The sequence below is a fragment of the Conger conger genome, chromosome 3 (genome assembly GCF_963514075.1).
Source record: "Conger conger chromosome 3, fConCon1.1, whole genome shotgun sequence".
NCBI lineage: Eukaryota > Metazoa > Chordata > Actinopteri > Anguilliformes > Congridae > Conger > Conger conger.
In genome coordinates, this window is record NC_083762.1 from 45,140,435 (window position 1) to 45,157,226 (window position 16,792).

The following is a 16,792-nucleotide window of genomic DNA, read 5'->3' on the forward strand; positions in this document are numbered from 1 at the left end:
TAACCATTGTTTTTGATAACTGTTTCGCATCTGCGTTGCATCGAGTCAACCAACTTCTGGCACCTAGAAACAGGCAAGTCAGCCCAGGATGAACAAACTACATTCCACAGTTCCTGTGAATTTTTGGGTTTTGCTTCAGAAACTGCATTTTTTATGTCACCCCACAAGTTTTCAATGGGGTTGAGGTTGGGGGATCGAGCTGGCCACTCCATTACCTCAATCCTTTTTGTCTAGAACCAAGATGTTGTTTGCTAACTCCTGTGTTTGCGGTCGTTGTCTTGTTGAAACACCCATTTCAGGGGCATTTCCTCTACGGCATACGGCAACATAATCTCTTCAAGCATTTTGATGTATTCAAACTGATCCATGATCCCTGGTATATGAACCCAACGAGTGTCAGCAAACATTTTCTGACTAGAACACTACGAAAAGACAGCAGGCTATCAGAAGAAACAGTGTATTTGTGAGGGGAAAAAAAGGTCTGTTGTCATCCCAGTTTTATTTTTGATTCGCAAGGGATGAATTTTTGTCTAATGCATTCCGATAAGATATTATGGTCCGCAAGTGAAAATCTTTGCAAATCACTTCCATGAAACAAGCCCCTGATCCCCATTGAGGACTGGCTACACGCCTGCTTTGAGCCGGGTAAACCTTCGAAAACTAGCAAGGTTTATTTCGATTTTGATAGGCAGATAGGACCGGAGTTACTGGTCAGCCTGCAGTGTTCATTTCCACACCCCACTTCCCTATCCTACCCTATCCTGTTTCGGCCTTACCATGCTAGCATTTCTGCATCCATTTATTTATATTTTGAAAGGCAAGAAGGAAGAAATGCCAGAGCTTATGTATTTTAGCCCTATCACAAACCACAATTTCTATATTTTTAAACAAAATAACCGAAATAAACAAAATGACCACTGATGCTCCTCATTATTAAGAACAAACAACATTTAGAGAAAATTAAGTTAATAGATAATCAGTGACAGGCAAGAGAGTGGTAAGGATATTGGGCCATGAGCATTGGACACAACTGACTATTGGGTATGAAGATGCAGTGCATAAGAATGAAGTCATCCAGAGCAGGGTCTGTGGGAACAGAAAGAGGCACATCACACCTTCTTAGGGCAAGACCTTAGTCAGACACAGTATGATTCCATAATTTGTAACAGAGCAGAGACCTCAAGAGACACATAACTCACTTTGCACACAGGTCAGTATAACATACAGCTGTGGCTCAACCATTAATGAAAGAAATTACATTCCAGCTTGGAGCTTTCAATTTGTCTTCCATAGTGATAAAAAAAAAAAAAAAAAGTAATAATATTGATCAAAGTATGCATTTTTAAAGTGCTATTATTCTGAGCTGTTTGTAAAACGATTTCCCATGTGACATGTAAGTATGTATGTTTTTGCGTAATTATCAGAAGTCGTTGCTGAATGTTAGCACAGAGAGCTGACTATTTGGCTGTGGGGCGCTCTGGGGGCAGGGTTAGGGACTTTTCAAAAAACATACGTCACTGCTCTTTGCTTTACCACATTTGGTCACAACTGAGCAGATCTTACTGTTACCAAATCGTGATACCCATCAAACTTTAAAGCGATGCCGATGGGAATAGGAATGATTGCATTTGTAGCTGAGAGTTGTGTCTTTTAGTAATCTCTGCACTGTAAAATAATAGAATTCTATAACCATATGAGAAGAAACAAGTAACAGCCTGACAGCTGAAATCAGAACGGGGCATTCCAGTACCTGACTCTGTGAAGTGGGAATCCAGTCGCATAGTCTCCAGAAAGTGTTCTAGGATCTTCTCTGGTGTTCCTGACATCACAGTGTACCTGTAATCCCAGAAATTATTCACATCACTATAACTGTGGTAATCAGTCATTGTTAAGCCATTTTTTTCTTCCTTAGTGTAACATCATCAAGACCATAAAAGCCAATGAACAGCATTCAGCCACATAAAGCAGATATTTGTTCACAATGTTTTTTATAATGTATATTTTTCCTACTACTTATTAGCTAAACTGTCATTTCTGCTAACTAGGAAATCTAAGATTGAAATCGTAGTTTCATGTTAGGAATGAACAATTATAGCAAAAGCTACACTTAAGCACATTTTAAGATTGTTTGTGGTGTGTTGTCATTATAACCTTATCCCACATATGAAAGAAGATCAAAATAGAATGTTCCCCAGTGTTCTATTTAATGTTTGCTGAGTAACGGGCAGAACGCGCTTTATCGGCTTGAAAACGCAGGGCACACTACATGATTTTATAAAGCCCACTCTGTAAAAATCGCTGGACGTGTCTTTTCTGCTGTTGCAAGGCAACCAAACTCAGCTCCTGTCAATCATTTTCCCAATGTTCTGACGGTATTAATGGCAAACTGATTTCACCTGAAAGTTTGTTGTGCTGTTAAAGAAGTGGAGGGCACTCGCTTTGCTATTTTGGAGAGTGAGAGACAAAACGAGTTGAAACACAAAACAACTTTTGTGAAATCATATGTGAATGGGCCGAAACGGTGTCAGCCAAAATAGCAACAAACTTGTCCTCCATCTTTGTTTACAATGCAACCTAAACAAACCCCACCGCTATTTTCATGCAACTGGAGAGCAGAGAAAAGAATGACTGACGTGGGGCGCTTGTTCCTGGTGCCTGGTGTGCAAAAGCAGCGTGGAAAGCGCTTCAAGCCCATTGGGAATTATAAAAAGCGCACCCCCAGCTGATAAAGTGCATTTGGTGGGATCGGCCCCTTAGTTTAAGTGACAGGCTGCAGTACTTGAAGTGGGAGGGTGTGGCCCCATGGCTGGAGTTGCGGCTGTTGGCAGTGCTCTTCTCCAGAACCAGCACATCCTGCTCGTGCTCCTTCAAACGCACTGTGTTTGCCTCCACATCCTGCAGAAGCATTGCTCACAGTCATTCACACCAATACACAGCCAGGCAAGTCCTGGTCCATAATCAGAGAAAACATAAACATTTTCCCTCCTATTGATCATCCTGAGATATAATTTCCACCAGGGAAAAGCCATCATACAGTTTATTGTTTATTTATGTAATACAGTGTACTTTTTGCACACTTTATTGTGTTGTAGATTTCATTTTAAATGTATAAAATTGCCATTTTTGCCCATATGCTCAATAAACCATGTCAATGAAAGAGAAAACATGTTTTTAGAAATTCTTGCAAATTCATTAAAAATCTAAAAATAGCATTTATGTACATAAGTATGAAGTACATTGTAGAAGCCCCTTTGACAGCAATTACAGCTTTCAGTGTTCTTGGGTAAGACTCTACAAGCTCTGGATTTTGCAGTTGATCCCATTATTCCTGGCAGATCCTCTCAAGCACTGTCAGATTGGATGAGAAGCGTCTGTGAACTGCCATGTTCAGGTCTCTCCACAAATGTTCTATGGAGTTTAAGTCTGGGCTTTGGTGGGGTTGTGTGCACTCTGGAGCAGGTCTTCCTCAAGGACCTCTCTTTACTAGGCTGCATTCATCCTTCCCTACACAGTTTGGCCTCCAATGGCCAACTCTAGGAACAGTCCTGAAGATTCCAAACTTATTCCATTTCACAATTATTGAGGCCACTGTGCTCCTGGGAACACTCAAAGCTTTAGAAATATGTTTTACCCTTGCCCTGATGTACAGTATGCCTTGCCACAATTTTTATTTTACTACAGAGAGTTCCTTGGACTTCTTAGCTTGTTTTGTCCTGAAATGCAGTGTGAATTGTAGGACCTGATATAGACAGGTGAGTGCCTTTCTAAACTATGTCCAATCAATTCAATTTGCCCTAAGAATTACTGTAAACAAAGTGATATTGGCAATACAAGTTTACTTAATTTAGTTCCACCAGGCCAAGGTGAAATTTGTGCAAGTGTCACAGCGCTCAGGAACTACCCCTGGTGAGACGCAGGAGGAGCCAGGCCCAGAGTCACCCCACAGTGCCCGGAACCTCCAGGTGACACAAGCCCCAGACCCACGCAGAGCAACAGAACATCCTCGGGTCAAGTAGCCCCAAGCTAGCAAGGAGAAGGAGTGGCTGAAGTTTGATGAGGACACCGATTCCATCCTGGAAGCAACGGCAAAGGGTGAAGCTGATCGACACCTCCGGACAATGACTACCATCAGTTCAGGTTCAGGCTGGAGGAGAAGGGAGCAGTGAAACTCGCCTACACCATGAACAACAGCGCAAGTAAGGTCCATCAGCTCAGGCAGGAGCTGAAGACATTGAGGCAGCAGTTCAAGGAGGCGAGGGAGGAGGAGAGGGGACCTCTCACAGAGCTGCGTAGCATCCTCCGCAAGAAGCTCATGACCTTGAGGAAGGCCAAGTGACATAGGAGGCGGAGGAAGGAGAGGGCCAAGAAGCGAACTGCCTTTCTAGCAAACCCATTTGGGTTCACAAAACAGCTGCTAGGGCACAAGCGGCTAGCTCACCTGCTCCAAAGCTGAGATTGACCGCCACCTCAGAGACACCTTCAGTGATGAATCCAGAGAGCAACATTTGGGCTACTGTAAGTCCTTGATTAATCCACCTGCACCAACTCTGGACTTCAACAGGAAGGAGCCCGGCTGGAAGGAGGTCCAGGAGGTGGTCAAGAAGGCAAGAGAAAGCTCAGCCCCTCGACCGAGTGGGATACCTTACAAGGTATACAATAACTGTCCAAGGTTACTCCACAGGCTCTGGAGGATCCTGAAGGTGATCTGGAGGAGGGGCCAGGTAGCTCATCAGTGGAGATATGCGGAAGGGGTTTGGATCCCAAAGGAGTCAAAGAACACAATCAGTTCAGAACCATCTCGCTGCTCAGTGTTGAGGGAAAGATAATCTTCAGTGCTGTTGCCAGGCGCCTGACAGATTACCTCCTGAGGAACTCCTACATTGATACCTAGGTCCAAAAAGGAGGGATCCCGAAGGTACCAGGGTGTCTGGAGCACACAGTCGTGGTCACCCAGCTGATCAGGGAAGCCCGGGAGAACAAGGGGGCTAGTTGTGCTGTAGCTGGACCTTTGCTACCGCCTATAGGTCCATACCCCACAAGCTGGTCGAAGAGGAACTGAACTGGCACTATATCCCAGGCAAGTTCAGGGACTTCATTCTGGACTACTACAACAGCTTCAGTCTGAGAGTCTCTGCTGGGTCTACAACCTCAGAGTGGCACAAGCTTGAGAAGGGGATTATTACGGGATGTACCATTTCAGTGATCCTTTTTGCGCTCACTATGAACAGGCTGGTGAAGTCTGCTGAGGTTCAGTGCAGAGGGCCCCTCAGTAGTCCAGTGTCCGATAGCCACCTATTAGGGCCTTTATGCATGACCTGACTATGACAACAACATCTGTCACAGGGAGCAGGTGGATCCTGAAGGGCCTTGAAGAGCTGATCACCTGGGCTCATATGAGCTTCAAGCCAGTGAAGTCCAGATCCCTGGTTCCAAAGAACGGAAAGACCAGCTACAAGTTCTGCTTCGCACTTGGCAGCACCCAGATACCATCCATCACTGAGAAACCAGTGAAGAGCTTGGGAAACGTGTTTGACTGCAGCGTAAGAGACAGAGCATCCATCGGAGTGACCAACCAAGTGCTGGAAGCCTGGCTAGCTGCAGTGGACAAGTCAGGTCTACCTGGCAAGTTTAAGGCCTGGATATACCAACATGGCATCCTCCCACAGATTCTCGTGCCCCTCTTGGTCTATGAGGTCCCAATCTCCAAATTTGAGGGCTCTGAGAGGAGGGTCAGCAGGTTGCTATGGAAGTGGCTGGGACTACCTCAGAGCCTGAGCAGCATCGCCCTGTACGGGCAGAACAACAAGGTGAAGCTCGCCTTCAGCAGCCGGAGTGGAGAATTCATGGTCACCCGTACTAGGGAGGTGCTGCAATACCAAGAGTCTTGTGAAGTCTCTCAGGCTTATTTCGAGGTCAGGACAGGATGGAAGTGGAGGGCAGCAGTCGTGGAGGTCGCTCAGTCGCGGCTAAGGCACAGGGTGCTGGTGGGCACAGTGTCTCAGGGAAGGGCTGTACTGGGTAGCAGTACAACACCTTGCTACGACAAGGTGCAGGGGAAGGACAGGAGGTTGCTGATCCAGGAGGAGGTCCAAGTATCAATTGAGGAGGAGCGAGCCAGCAGGATGGTTGGGATGCGGCAGCAGGACAAGCCTGGACAAGATGGGAGCAAGCAGTGGAGCGCAGGGCTCTCATGGGCCGAGTTTAGGAAAGCCCAACCCCATCAAATAAAATTCTTAATCCAGGCTATGATGTTCAACCAAGCCCGTCCAACTTGTTCTGCTGGGGGGAGGTGGAGTCACCAGCTTGCCCTCTGTGCCTGAAGAGAGGGACCCTGGAGCACATCCTCAGCTGCTGTTTGAAAGCCCTGGGCAAGGGGCACTATCGCTGAAGGTAGAGTTAGTCCAGAAGGTTATAGCGGACACCATCTGCAGCGGGATTAGCCACTGCGAGCACCTCCGCCCAGTGAAGAAGACCATCGCTTTCGTCAGGGCTGGTGAGAAGCCAACATCTGCTGCCAGGACCACCTCCTGGGGAGGCTACTGAAGTTCCCAGAAACTGTTGCCACAACAACACAAAGGCCAGACATGGTGCTGATCTCAGAAGCCTCCAAGCAGGTAATTTTCTTGGAACTTACTGTTCCCTGGGAGGACCGCATCCAGGAGGCCAACGGAAGAGGGCGAAGTACGCTGAGCTGGTGGAGGAATGCCGAAGCAATGGATGGCGAGTGAGGTGCGAGCCAATTGAGGTGGGATGCAGAGGGTTCGCAGGCCAGTCCCTCAGCAAGGCCTACAACATGCTCGGCATCACAGGGGCTAGTAGGCGAAGGGCCATCAAGTTGGCCACCGAGGCAGCAGAAGTTGTGTCAAGGTGGCTGTGGATCAGGAGAGGTGAGCTGTGGGTGTGGTAGTGCTACCTCTACGTAGACCGGGGCTAGATCAACCCTAGCTGAGTCGCCTGTATGGTTCACACAAACTGTATGGGCTGGTAATGAGACCTGTCAATTAGCTATGATTGACAGACCATGCTCCCACTTTCCACACATTGTTGTTTGTTACCATAGCTACCTCCATGACATGCGCACATCTTGGGAGACTGAATTTTCACAAGCTAGCTAACTTAGAATATCAACTATCTATAGCTAAGGTAAGGACACCGACTACTCCAATGATTATTTTTGCTTGCTTGCTAGGCAAGTTAAGATAAAAGCAGAACTATAACATGCTTATGAAAGCAAACTAGCTGGCTAACATTATCAATAATGTCACCTTATGAAAGCCAACTAGCTAGCTAGCTAACATTAGCTACCTAGCTAAATGAACATAAGCAGAAATAGTCACGCTATGAGGAGAACATTCTCAACCGGTTGAAAATAGGATGTTAAATTTTAAATACTTACTTCTCCGAAACTGAAGGATGAAAATATTTCATACTTTCATCATGTTTCTTAAATGCCCTCGTCTACAAATTGCATATTAAAACTTAAAAACTTCCCGTTTTTAATTAGAGTATAAAAATGATGTAGCAAGCATGCAAAATCCCTGTGTCATCCATCAGCATGGGAAAAGCCACAAGACTGTCAAGAGACAGAATTCACCATCAAAAGTCTGGTAATGGGTACAAAAAGATAAATAAAGGGTTAAACACACACAGTTAGCACTCTAAGGGCCATAATACACAATGGTGAGGGAGGCCATTAGTAACCCAAGGTATAAGAATTGCAGAGATTGGTTGAATCTTAGGGTCACCAATTCTCAAAAAGAACCATAAAATGGCACCTCCATACCAACAAACTCTGAAAGTATGTTACAAAGACAGTCCTCACTGAGCACAATAAACAAAACCAAGCATCTGCAGTTTGCCAAACTTCATTATGTGTGATGGTCAGATCAGACCAAAATTGAATGTTTTGGCCATACACACCATGTTTGGTGGCAAGAATGCATACAAGGAGAAACATGTCATGTCAAATATGGAGGTGGATCATTGATGTTTTGCTGCCAGTGGTCCAGGGGCACTATAAGCTCTATAAACTCTGTGGTCTGAACTGAAGAGGTGGGTCCAGAAGTGCAAACCCAAGAATATCAATGATTCTTAAAAGTTCTGCATTGAGGAATCCCTCCAAATGTGCTCTCTAACCTTACCACAAATTATAGGAAAATACCCTTGGCTATCATCTTTGACAGGGGTGTTCGCAAAGGCTGCCAATAATTGTAAAACTTTGGCCGGTTGTGTCCATTGAATCATTAATAAAGCTCAATATTTTACACATGTTGGAGAATAAAGCTTATGTCAATAACTATAATTTTTTTTGCTATTTATCAAGGGTGGGAATAATTCTGGAGCCCACTGTACATGGCAGCAGTTTCAGAAAGCAAATGAATAAAACTGATTAGTCATCTGCAACACAGCATTGAGGAACTTTGTCAATAAAGCTAGTTTGGACTACAGTGCAGTACAGTACAGTGCTTAAGAAGATGAGAAGTTTATGTGGTCCTATAGAGCTTTACTGACTGGCTTCTGTGGATCACAGCAATCTCATAGAGGGCAATTCCATGGTGGAGAAGCAAGGACTGCTCACTGCACAGTATTCAGGTCTTTTCTAGAATGTATGCATTGACAATTTGGTATTGTCAGACAATTGACTTCATCCTCAACCTTTTGAGACCTAGGTAACCAGATGAGGCGAGTTAACTGTGTAATCGACTTGTCAAATTAATAAGTGCAGAGTAACAATGAAAATCAGCAGACCCAGAAGCTCTCCAGGACCAGGGTTGGTGACCACTGATCTATTGGGTGAATAGAGCAACACTCGGTGCTGCAAAAGCCAAGAGTACGTCCGGCACATGAGGGAGCACCATAAATGTCCTGCCACTCAGCAGGATCAGCGCATACAAAAAGCACCCTGAACTCTTTGGAATCATGGCCCGGGGCTCGAGACGATGTGGCTTGAACAAGGCATGTCAATCTATTTCCGGTTTCTGGGGGACGGGGTCATAACGGTGTTTCCTCAAATAAACATGGGTGATTGAAATAAACAGGGTACAATTGGCAACCAAATTGGGAGAAAGCATGGTGTTTGGAGGTGAGGCCAGGGATTTTGTGGCAGTAATTACTAGAACCATACCATGGATGTTGCGACCTGGTGGACTCACCCTCAGGATCCTGTTGAAGTCCTCCTTGTCCACCCGCAGGAAGTGACAGTTGTCCTCACGCAGAACGATGGAGGCAGCCCGTGGGGCATCGTTTACCAGAGCCAGTTTCCCAAAATCATCGCCCTCATGCAACGTGCACACAACGCCCTAAAAGAGAGAGAAGAGCTGCCCATCTGGTCACATAGCCAGTACATTAATGCCATACAAACTCTATCATGAAAGCCAATTCATACATATTGATACCTGTGATAGGCTACAGTGTGAGTAACAAGGTCAGAAGGTGATGGTTTGCGATGAAGGATTCTTAAAAACCCTATTGCATTATTTTTTTTCTTTCTAAGAACTGATTGTTCACATTATGTTAAAGCTGTATTACAATGAATAAAGCTAAACTTTGGATACTGCGGCAAACCATTTTCATCTTACTAACTACAAATGTGTACCATCTCAGAAGTCCAAACCTTGAAAAGATGTGGCTAAGTGAAAACCTTATAAATGGATTCGCTTTTCATTTATCCACTATTATCATTCTATGTAATCAGCTCTCTGTAGTATCATTGTTCAATCAATATCATGTTGCTACTGTTCAATTTTTGGATTCATTTAAAAAAATTGATTCATTTTTGGATTCATTTAAAAAAATTGATTCATTTTTGGATTCATTTTAAAAATGTTACATTGTGCTATATGCAGTGCTTTGTGAAATCTGTGGTTAAGAAGGCTATTAGTTGTATTTTGTATTGTAGGGCACTTTACATGAGTGTGCCTCTCTGCAGATCTTGCGTATAGCCATTAATATTTCACATTTCCGCATTGGCATTCTATTTCTACATTGCACATTCTGTTAAATAAATTGCATTCATTTTAATCTGCATCCTCTTGACTTGACTCTATACCACTGCACACCTAGCAGTTTAGAGTCGTAAAGAGATACACAAGGATACCTGCACCCCATAGTCACTCGCCTACATATCAGTGGCGTCACACGATATGCAATTGTATCAATGTAGGCTATCCAGGCCAGAGGCACGTCCGCATCTACACAGATAGTGATCGTATAGAGCCACACTATCGGCGGAAATTTGCAATTCCTTTTGTTTAACTGTTAGAACAGAGGAGCGGTTAAACTAATATTTTTGAGTCACATGAGCAAACATTTCATTCATCCTGTTCCAGTAGCGCCTGGTAAGACTACAGATGTTTCCTTTGCCTCTCAGATACTTCTGCTTTTTGGTGTATTTGGGGAGTTCCAACAGTATATTGTGTCAAAATTCAGTGATTGATGGCAACAACAGGCTGGACTCATAGATACAATGAAAGGTAATTTTGTGACTAAGCTTAGTATCCAGGTGAGTAGCCTTGGGTACTGGTTTTTGGGGGGGCATGTGGTATTTGGCCTTTGGGTGGGTGAGTAGTCTTGGGTAGGAATTTGCAGTGTGGTACCAGTGCAGTCAATGAGGACTGCAGTCATACCTTGCCATATATGACGACATTGACAGAGCCCTTCAGGATGATGTACCAGGATGTCCCTTCTTCTCCCTGGTTAAACACTGCAGACAGAAAAAAACAACACAGCCTCAGAGCACTGTCAGTCAAGATGAACATAAGGGAAATTGATGTTCCATAATAAACAACAGAGAAAAACTAGAGAACTAGAACTATAGGTCTGATGCAGTGTGCTCATTCCAATGGTGCGACACTACTTTGTCCAACTAAATGGACATATCACTGACTGGTTATAATGTAAATTGTCATGCTACTTGCAACATTGTCTCTGAAAGTATAATATCAATTGCTTCAATTGTATCTCCTGACTAATTTTCCAGTACATATATTTCAGCAACAATTGTTATACTTCAGCAAGATAATCTGGAGCCATTTAGCCCATCCTCACCAAATTAGGCTAGAAATAATCTTTTGAATCTGAACCTCAATAATTATTTTTAAAATGTTGATGTCACATCTTGACACACCCCGAGGAGGACAGAAGAGCAGGGCAGAGGGGAATACGAAAACACTGGATTGCACCAGCATTATATTTGTTGGAGGAGCGGGGAGAAATACAATACAATGGTACAATTGGCAACCAAATTGGGAGAAAAAATGCCACCTGCTCCGTCCACTGGACCAGATCTGAGGCTCCCTTTCAAGTGAGGTCAGTCAAGGGACTTGCGAGACTAGAAAAATCTGGGATAAACCAGCGATAGTAATTTGCTAGTGCCAGGAATGATCTCACCTTTTTTTTTAACTTGGGTTGGGGACATGGTTTTATTGACCAAAGGACTGACCTGTCCCTGCCCCAAGAGGAACCCCAGATGGGGGGGAAAAAAAAAACTGCAATAGTCTTAGTGGATATATTGTGGAGGGGGACCGCCTCTGGATATCAGATGGTGTAGTCTACCAGGACTAGGTCTAACACAAAGTGATAAGCTTTTGTGCTATAGTCTAATGGTCCGATGAGGACCCTGCTAATTCTTTCAAAGGGGATCTCCATTAAAAGTAATGGATGCAAAGTTGCTTTTGGAATGACTGCAGGATTTACTTTTTGACACACGGGGCACATCGTACACCACGCTCCATAATTATTAGCACCCTTGATAAATATACACAAAACTGCTGTAAACTAAATAATAATAATGTTATTGACATGAGCTTTAATTCCAAAATATGCAAATTAATTGTTCAATGGAATCAACCAAAATATTTCCTCAAAAAACAGGTTCCACAGTTATTGGCACCCCTGGTTTTATACTTTGTGCAAACATCCTTGCCAAAGATGACAGCCATGAGTCATATAATTTGTGATAAGTTTAGAGAACACATTTAGAGAGATTGTGTAATGTGATTCTTCATGCAGAATGTCAGAATCATTGATATCCTTGGGATACCCCATTCTTCAGTTTAAATCACAGGTTTTTCATGGGATTTACATCCGGAGACTGAGATAGCCAATGCAGTACATGGTTGTTGTTTTTACTTGTCCCTGCAGGACAAACTACCTACGACCATGTCTCAGCTTCCTAGCAGAGGCAACACAATTTAATGCCAAGATTTCCTGGTTCAATTAATTGTGCTATTGATCCCCTTTACCACTGACAGCAAAACATCTCCAAAAAATCTATTACCCACCACCACATTTGACAGTAGGTATAAGGTTCTTCTCCTTTTGCATTCAATTTTGCCGTCAAACATGCTGATGGTGTGTATGGCCAAAATGTAAAATGTTGATGTCATCTAACCATAGCACTCTCTTACAATCATAATTCCAATGAGGTTTGGCAAACTCAAGATGCTTGGTTTTGTTTATTGTGCTCAGGAAGGGCTGTCTTTGTGCCACCCTTCCAAAGAGTTTGTTTTTTTAGACTTGGTCATTCCAAGACACTACCAATCTCTGCAATTCTTAAACTGCGATCCTTGGGTCTCTCTCACCATCTTCCTTACCATCTGGGGCGGCCTGTAGCGTAGTGGTTCAGGTAAATGACTGGGACACGCAAGGTCGGTGGTCTAATCCCAGTGTAGCCACAATAAGATCCGCACAGCCGTTGGGCCCTTGAGCAAGGCCCTTAACCCTGCATTGCTCCAGGGGAGGATTGTCTCCTGCTTAGTCTAATCAACTGTACGTCGCTCTGGATAAGAGCGTCTGCCAAATGCCAATAATGTAATGTAATGTAATCTGTGGGGATAATATCCACTTGTATCCTCTTCCTGGCAAATTTATTTGGACCCATTACCTGACTTGCAATGGCCAATTACCATCTGTGTCTTCTGAATTGTGTCCTTTGGCTTTGTGAAATGGCTGACAAAGGGATTTTGCATGCTTGTTACCTCCTCTAATGAAACAGGAAGTGATGGAATTAAACAATATAGTTCCTTTAGACAGAGGTTAACAATTCACAATCATTTTTAGGGGTGCAAATCCTTATGGCACCTGTGGTTTCCAGAAAAAAATGAATTTACAAAATAAGAAACATAGAAACATGAGAGTAAATGTATTAAAATAAAAGTACATAGTTTCATTATCCATGTTGTTTATTATATGCCTTTTTCCTCCATTTTTACTGAGGGTACCAATAATTCTGGAGCCCACTGTACATACTATGGGTGTTTCTGGATATATATTTTAGCTCCAACTGCACTGGACAAGCTATGGCCTCTGGCGGGACCTCTGGGCGGGGCAGCAGTCTCTGGCTGCATCTTGGAACAGGCACCTGGATGGTGTCTGTTCCCACATCCTTTGCACCACAGATTGGGTAAGAGGCATTGTCTTAGATTTCCCTTATAACTTTTTTTTTTAATCAAAGGAAAAAACTAATGTGATGCCGGGCTGGGGGTGGCCACTGGTCACGTGGTCAACAGACATTTAAAAGTTCAATAAACCACTTGCAGCATGAAAAAATTACAAAAACAACAAAACCCTTCAAACAAAGTAATCCAAGTTAGGGGAACAGGGAAGCAAAGCTTCCATTAAAAAAAAAAAAAAAAAACCTCAGCAGCAACCCAAAACCACCAGCATTCACTCCCCTGCTCACTTCCCATAACATCTTTCTCAGGCTCTTGAGAACTCTTATATAGCCAAATAATTAGGTAAGTGGCCACAGCGATGGTGATTACAATAAGTGGCCATACCTGTTGATAGGGTCGGTGCTGCTCCCTGGTGGACAGCACCTTAATGGCACCCAGAAAATAAATACATAACCTGGCAAAGCCACCATTTCACTGCAGTAATTGTTCCTGAAAAATAAAGAAGCAGACTCCTACAGCAGCCAAAATTCATATATATATATATATATATATATATATATATATATATATATATATATATATATATATATATATTGCCAATTCACCCTGAACAGTGCTTGTTTTTTTTCATCGTTGTGAAAGCAACTGCAAGTTGTACTGTAGATATCCTTTGCTAAGACTGGGTGTTATAGGCATTCATTCACTCTTCTCCCAAATGTATACCCTGATAATGATACAAATGTGTAAATTGGAGAGGTGAACAAGTCTGATCTGATGTTGCAAACCTACAGTTAAACAGATGTCGGTGAAACCTAGGTAGAACCCATCACAACAAACCACACCCCGTTGGCTCAAAGCAATTTGGTTCAGAATAATATCTTCACATCCCAAAGGGAAGGGCTTTGTGACTATGACGAGCACTTTGGCAGACACCTCACTCACACATGAAGATGGAGAGGTACACAGTAGTATGTCAGCCCAGAGGTTGCTCTACTCACACACTGTTCCGGCTTTTGCATGGGATTCGTATATCAGCACGCCAGCTAACTCCCTCTTTACCTATGGTACAAAACAGGAAGCACATTTTCAAATCGTTTAGCAAAACAATAATTGAGCCCTATCAGAGTACTCAGAAAGAGAAAGAGGGAAAAACTGTACTCACAGTGGTAGAGAGGTGAGATAAAGCCTTTATATGAAGAAGCTCTTCATATATAATTTCTAAATCATCCACCGTTCTCTGTCCTGGCCTGCAGAAGAGGAAGTTAGTATCATGTTAAAAAGCATTAACATCAGACCAATCTCTTGGCTGGAGGGGCAGAATTTCAATTAAGTGATGTGTGAGAGGACTGACACTTATCATAAGAGCTACAGCCATAAAGTCAGCCCCTTCATGCACAGTAAAAAACTCCATTAGCATTTTCTAACTTCATTAATAATTGTACAATTTGATGTGACTCATTCATGTGGCATGGCTACTGTTGCAGCTGCTCTTGACAGACTACCTTTAAATTAACACATTTAAACAGCAAACTAATGATGATGTTTTGACAATCATTTTAAACAACACTGCTACTACTAATAATAATAACTACTCCTACAACTAATAATAATAATAATAATAATAATAATAATAATAATAATAATAATAAAGTGATATAGCCTGCAGGTAGCCTGGCAATAATATAAAAGGACGTGGGGCCCATGAACCTTCATGAAATTAATCCTACCACTGCAGACTCCTGGTCACAGACAACAAATTCCCTATTTACATTTACATTTACATTTTAGTCATTTGGCAGACGCTTTTTAATCCAAAGCGACTTACAAGTGCATAGGTTCTACCACAAGTCAAAGCATCACATCCAGAACTAGGAAAATACACCTGGACTGCTGTTCTAAACATATAGTCGTCATCATAAGTGCAAATTTTTTTTTTTTTTTTTTTTTTTTTTTTTTTTTTTTTGGTGGGGGGTTAGACAGGGATAGGGGTATCAGAAGGGGGGGGCGGGGTAAATCAGGAGGGAGGACTACGGTAGAGTTTGAAGAGGTGTGTTTTGAGTCTGCGTCGAAATAGGGGGAGGGATTCTGCTGTCCTGACAGTGGTAGGCAAGTCATTCCACCACTGAGGAACCAGAACGGAAAACAGGCGTGAACGTGCAGCTCGACCGCCAGGTGCCCGTAGAGAGGGAACCGTAAGGCGACCAGAGCTGGCAGACCGGAGTGGTCTAGCTGGGGAGTAGGGAGTGATCAGGGATTGTATGTAATGTGGGGCAGTCCCCTTAGCAGCCTGAAATGCCAACACTAGGGCCTTGAATCGGATGCGTGCGGCAATAGGAAGCCAGTGGAGGCCAATGAGAAGCGGGGTGACATGAGCCGACCTGGGCTGACTGGTGATCAAGCGGGCTGCAGCATTCTGGACCAGCTGGAGGGGCTTGATGGCGCACGCTGGGAGACCGGCTAGGAGGGAGTTGCAGTAATCTAGGCGGGAAATGACGAGCGCCTGGACTAGGAGCTGGGTGGCTTTCTCCGTCAGGAGATGACGGATGCGGCGTATATTATACAGAAAGAACCTGCAGGTTCTGGCAGTGGAGGATACTTGTGGAGCCAGGGAGAGGCAGTTATCAAGAGTCACCCCAAGATTCTTTGCCGTACGGGAGGAGGAAACTACAAAGTCCTCCACAGTCAGTGAGAGGTCGATTGACGGAGAGGACTTAGCAGGGATGTAGAGAAGCTCAGTTTTGGCAAGGTTGAGCTTCAGGTGATGGGAAGTCATCCACGCAGAGATATCAGCCAAGCAGGCAGAGATCTGTGTGGTGATTTGGGTGTCGGGGGGGAAGGAAATGAAGAGTTGGGTGTCATCAGTGTAGGAGTGATAAGAGAAGCCGTGGGAAGAGATAACAGAACCAAGAGACATGGTGTATAGCGAGAAGAGGAGAGGCCCAAGAACCGAGCCCTGCGGGACTCCAGTTCGTAGGGGTTGAGGGTCGGAGACTGCGCCCCTCCAAGTCACCTGGTAGGAGCGACCAGAGAGGTAGGAGGAAAACCAAGCGAGTGCAGAACCTGTGACACCCATCCCAGACAGCGATGAGAGCAGAATCTCATGGTTGACTGTATCGAAGGCGGCTGATAGGTCGAGGAAGATGAGGACAGAGGAGAGGGATTTTGCTTTAGCAGAGTGGAGTGCCTCAGTGACCGCGAGCAGGGCGGTTTCAGTGGAGTGGCCACTCTTGAAGCCAGACTGGTTGGGGTCATGGAGATTGTTGTGGAGAAGATAAGTGGACAGTTGGGAGCAGACCGCCCGTTCCAGGGTTTTTGCGAGAAAGGGAAGAAGAGAGACAGGCCGGTAGTTGTTCAGGGCAGAGGGGTCAAGAGTAGGTTTTTTGAGGAGGGGAGTGACT

At 44.1% G+C, this 16,792-nt stretch overlaps 1 protein-coding gene across 3 annotated transcripts in view; it reads right to left on the reverse strand.

Moving 5' to 3' along the window:
* The window catches only part of rapgef4a (Rap guanine nucleotide exchange factor 4a), a 122,292-nt gene that overhangs the window by 27,750 nt on the left and 77,750 nt on the right, over positions 1 to 16,792 (reverse strand). For all 3 annotated transcript variants that reach the window (XM_061235011.1, XM_061235013.1, XM_061235012.1), the window contains 7 exons: positions 14,557 to 14,641; positions 14,393 to 14,453; positions 10,626 to 10,702; positions 9,153 to 9,299; positions 2,780 to 2,895; positions 1,751 to 1,836; positions 1,008 to 1,086 (listed from right to left, as the gene is read on the reverse strand). In XM_061235011.1, coding sequence (XP_061090995.1) covers positions 1,008 to 1,086; positions 1,751 to 1,836; positions 2,780 to 2,895; positions 9,153 to 9,299; positions 10,626 to 10,702; positions 14,393 to 14,453; positions 14,557 to 14,641 — 651 coding nt within the window. The remainder of the gene's footprint in view (positions 1 to 1,007; positions 1,087 to 1,750; positions 1,837 to 2,779; positions 2,896 to 9,152; positions 9,300 to 10,625; positions 10,703 to 14,392; positions 14,454 to 14,556; positions 14,642 to 16,792) is intronic.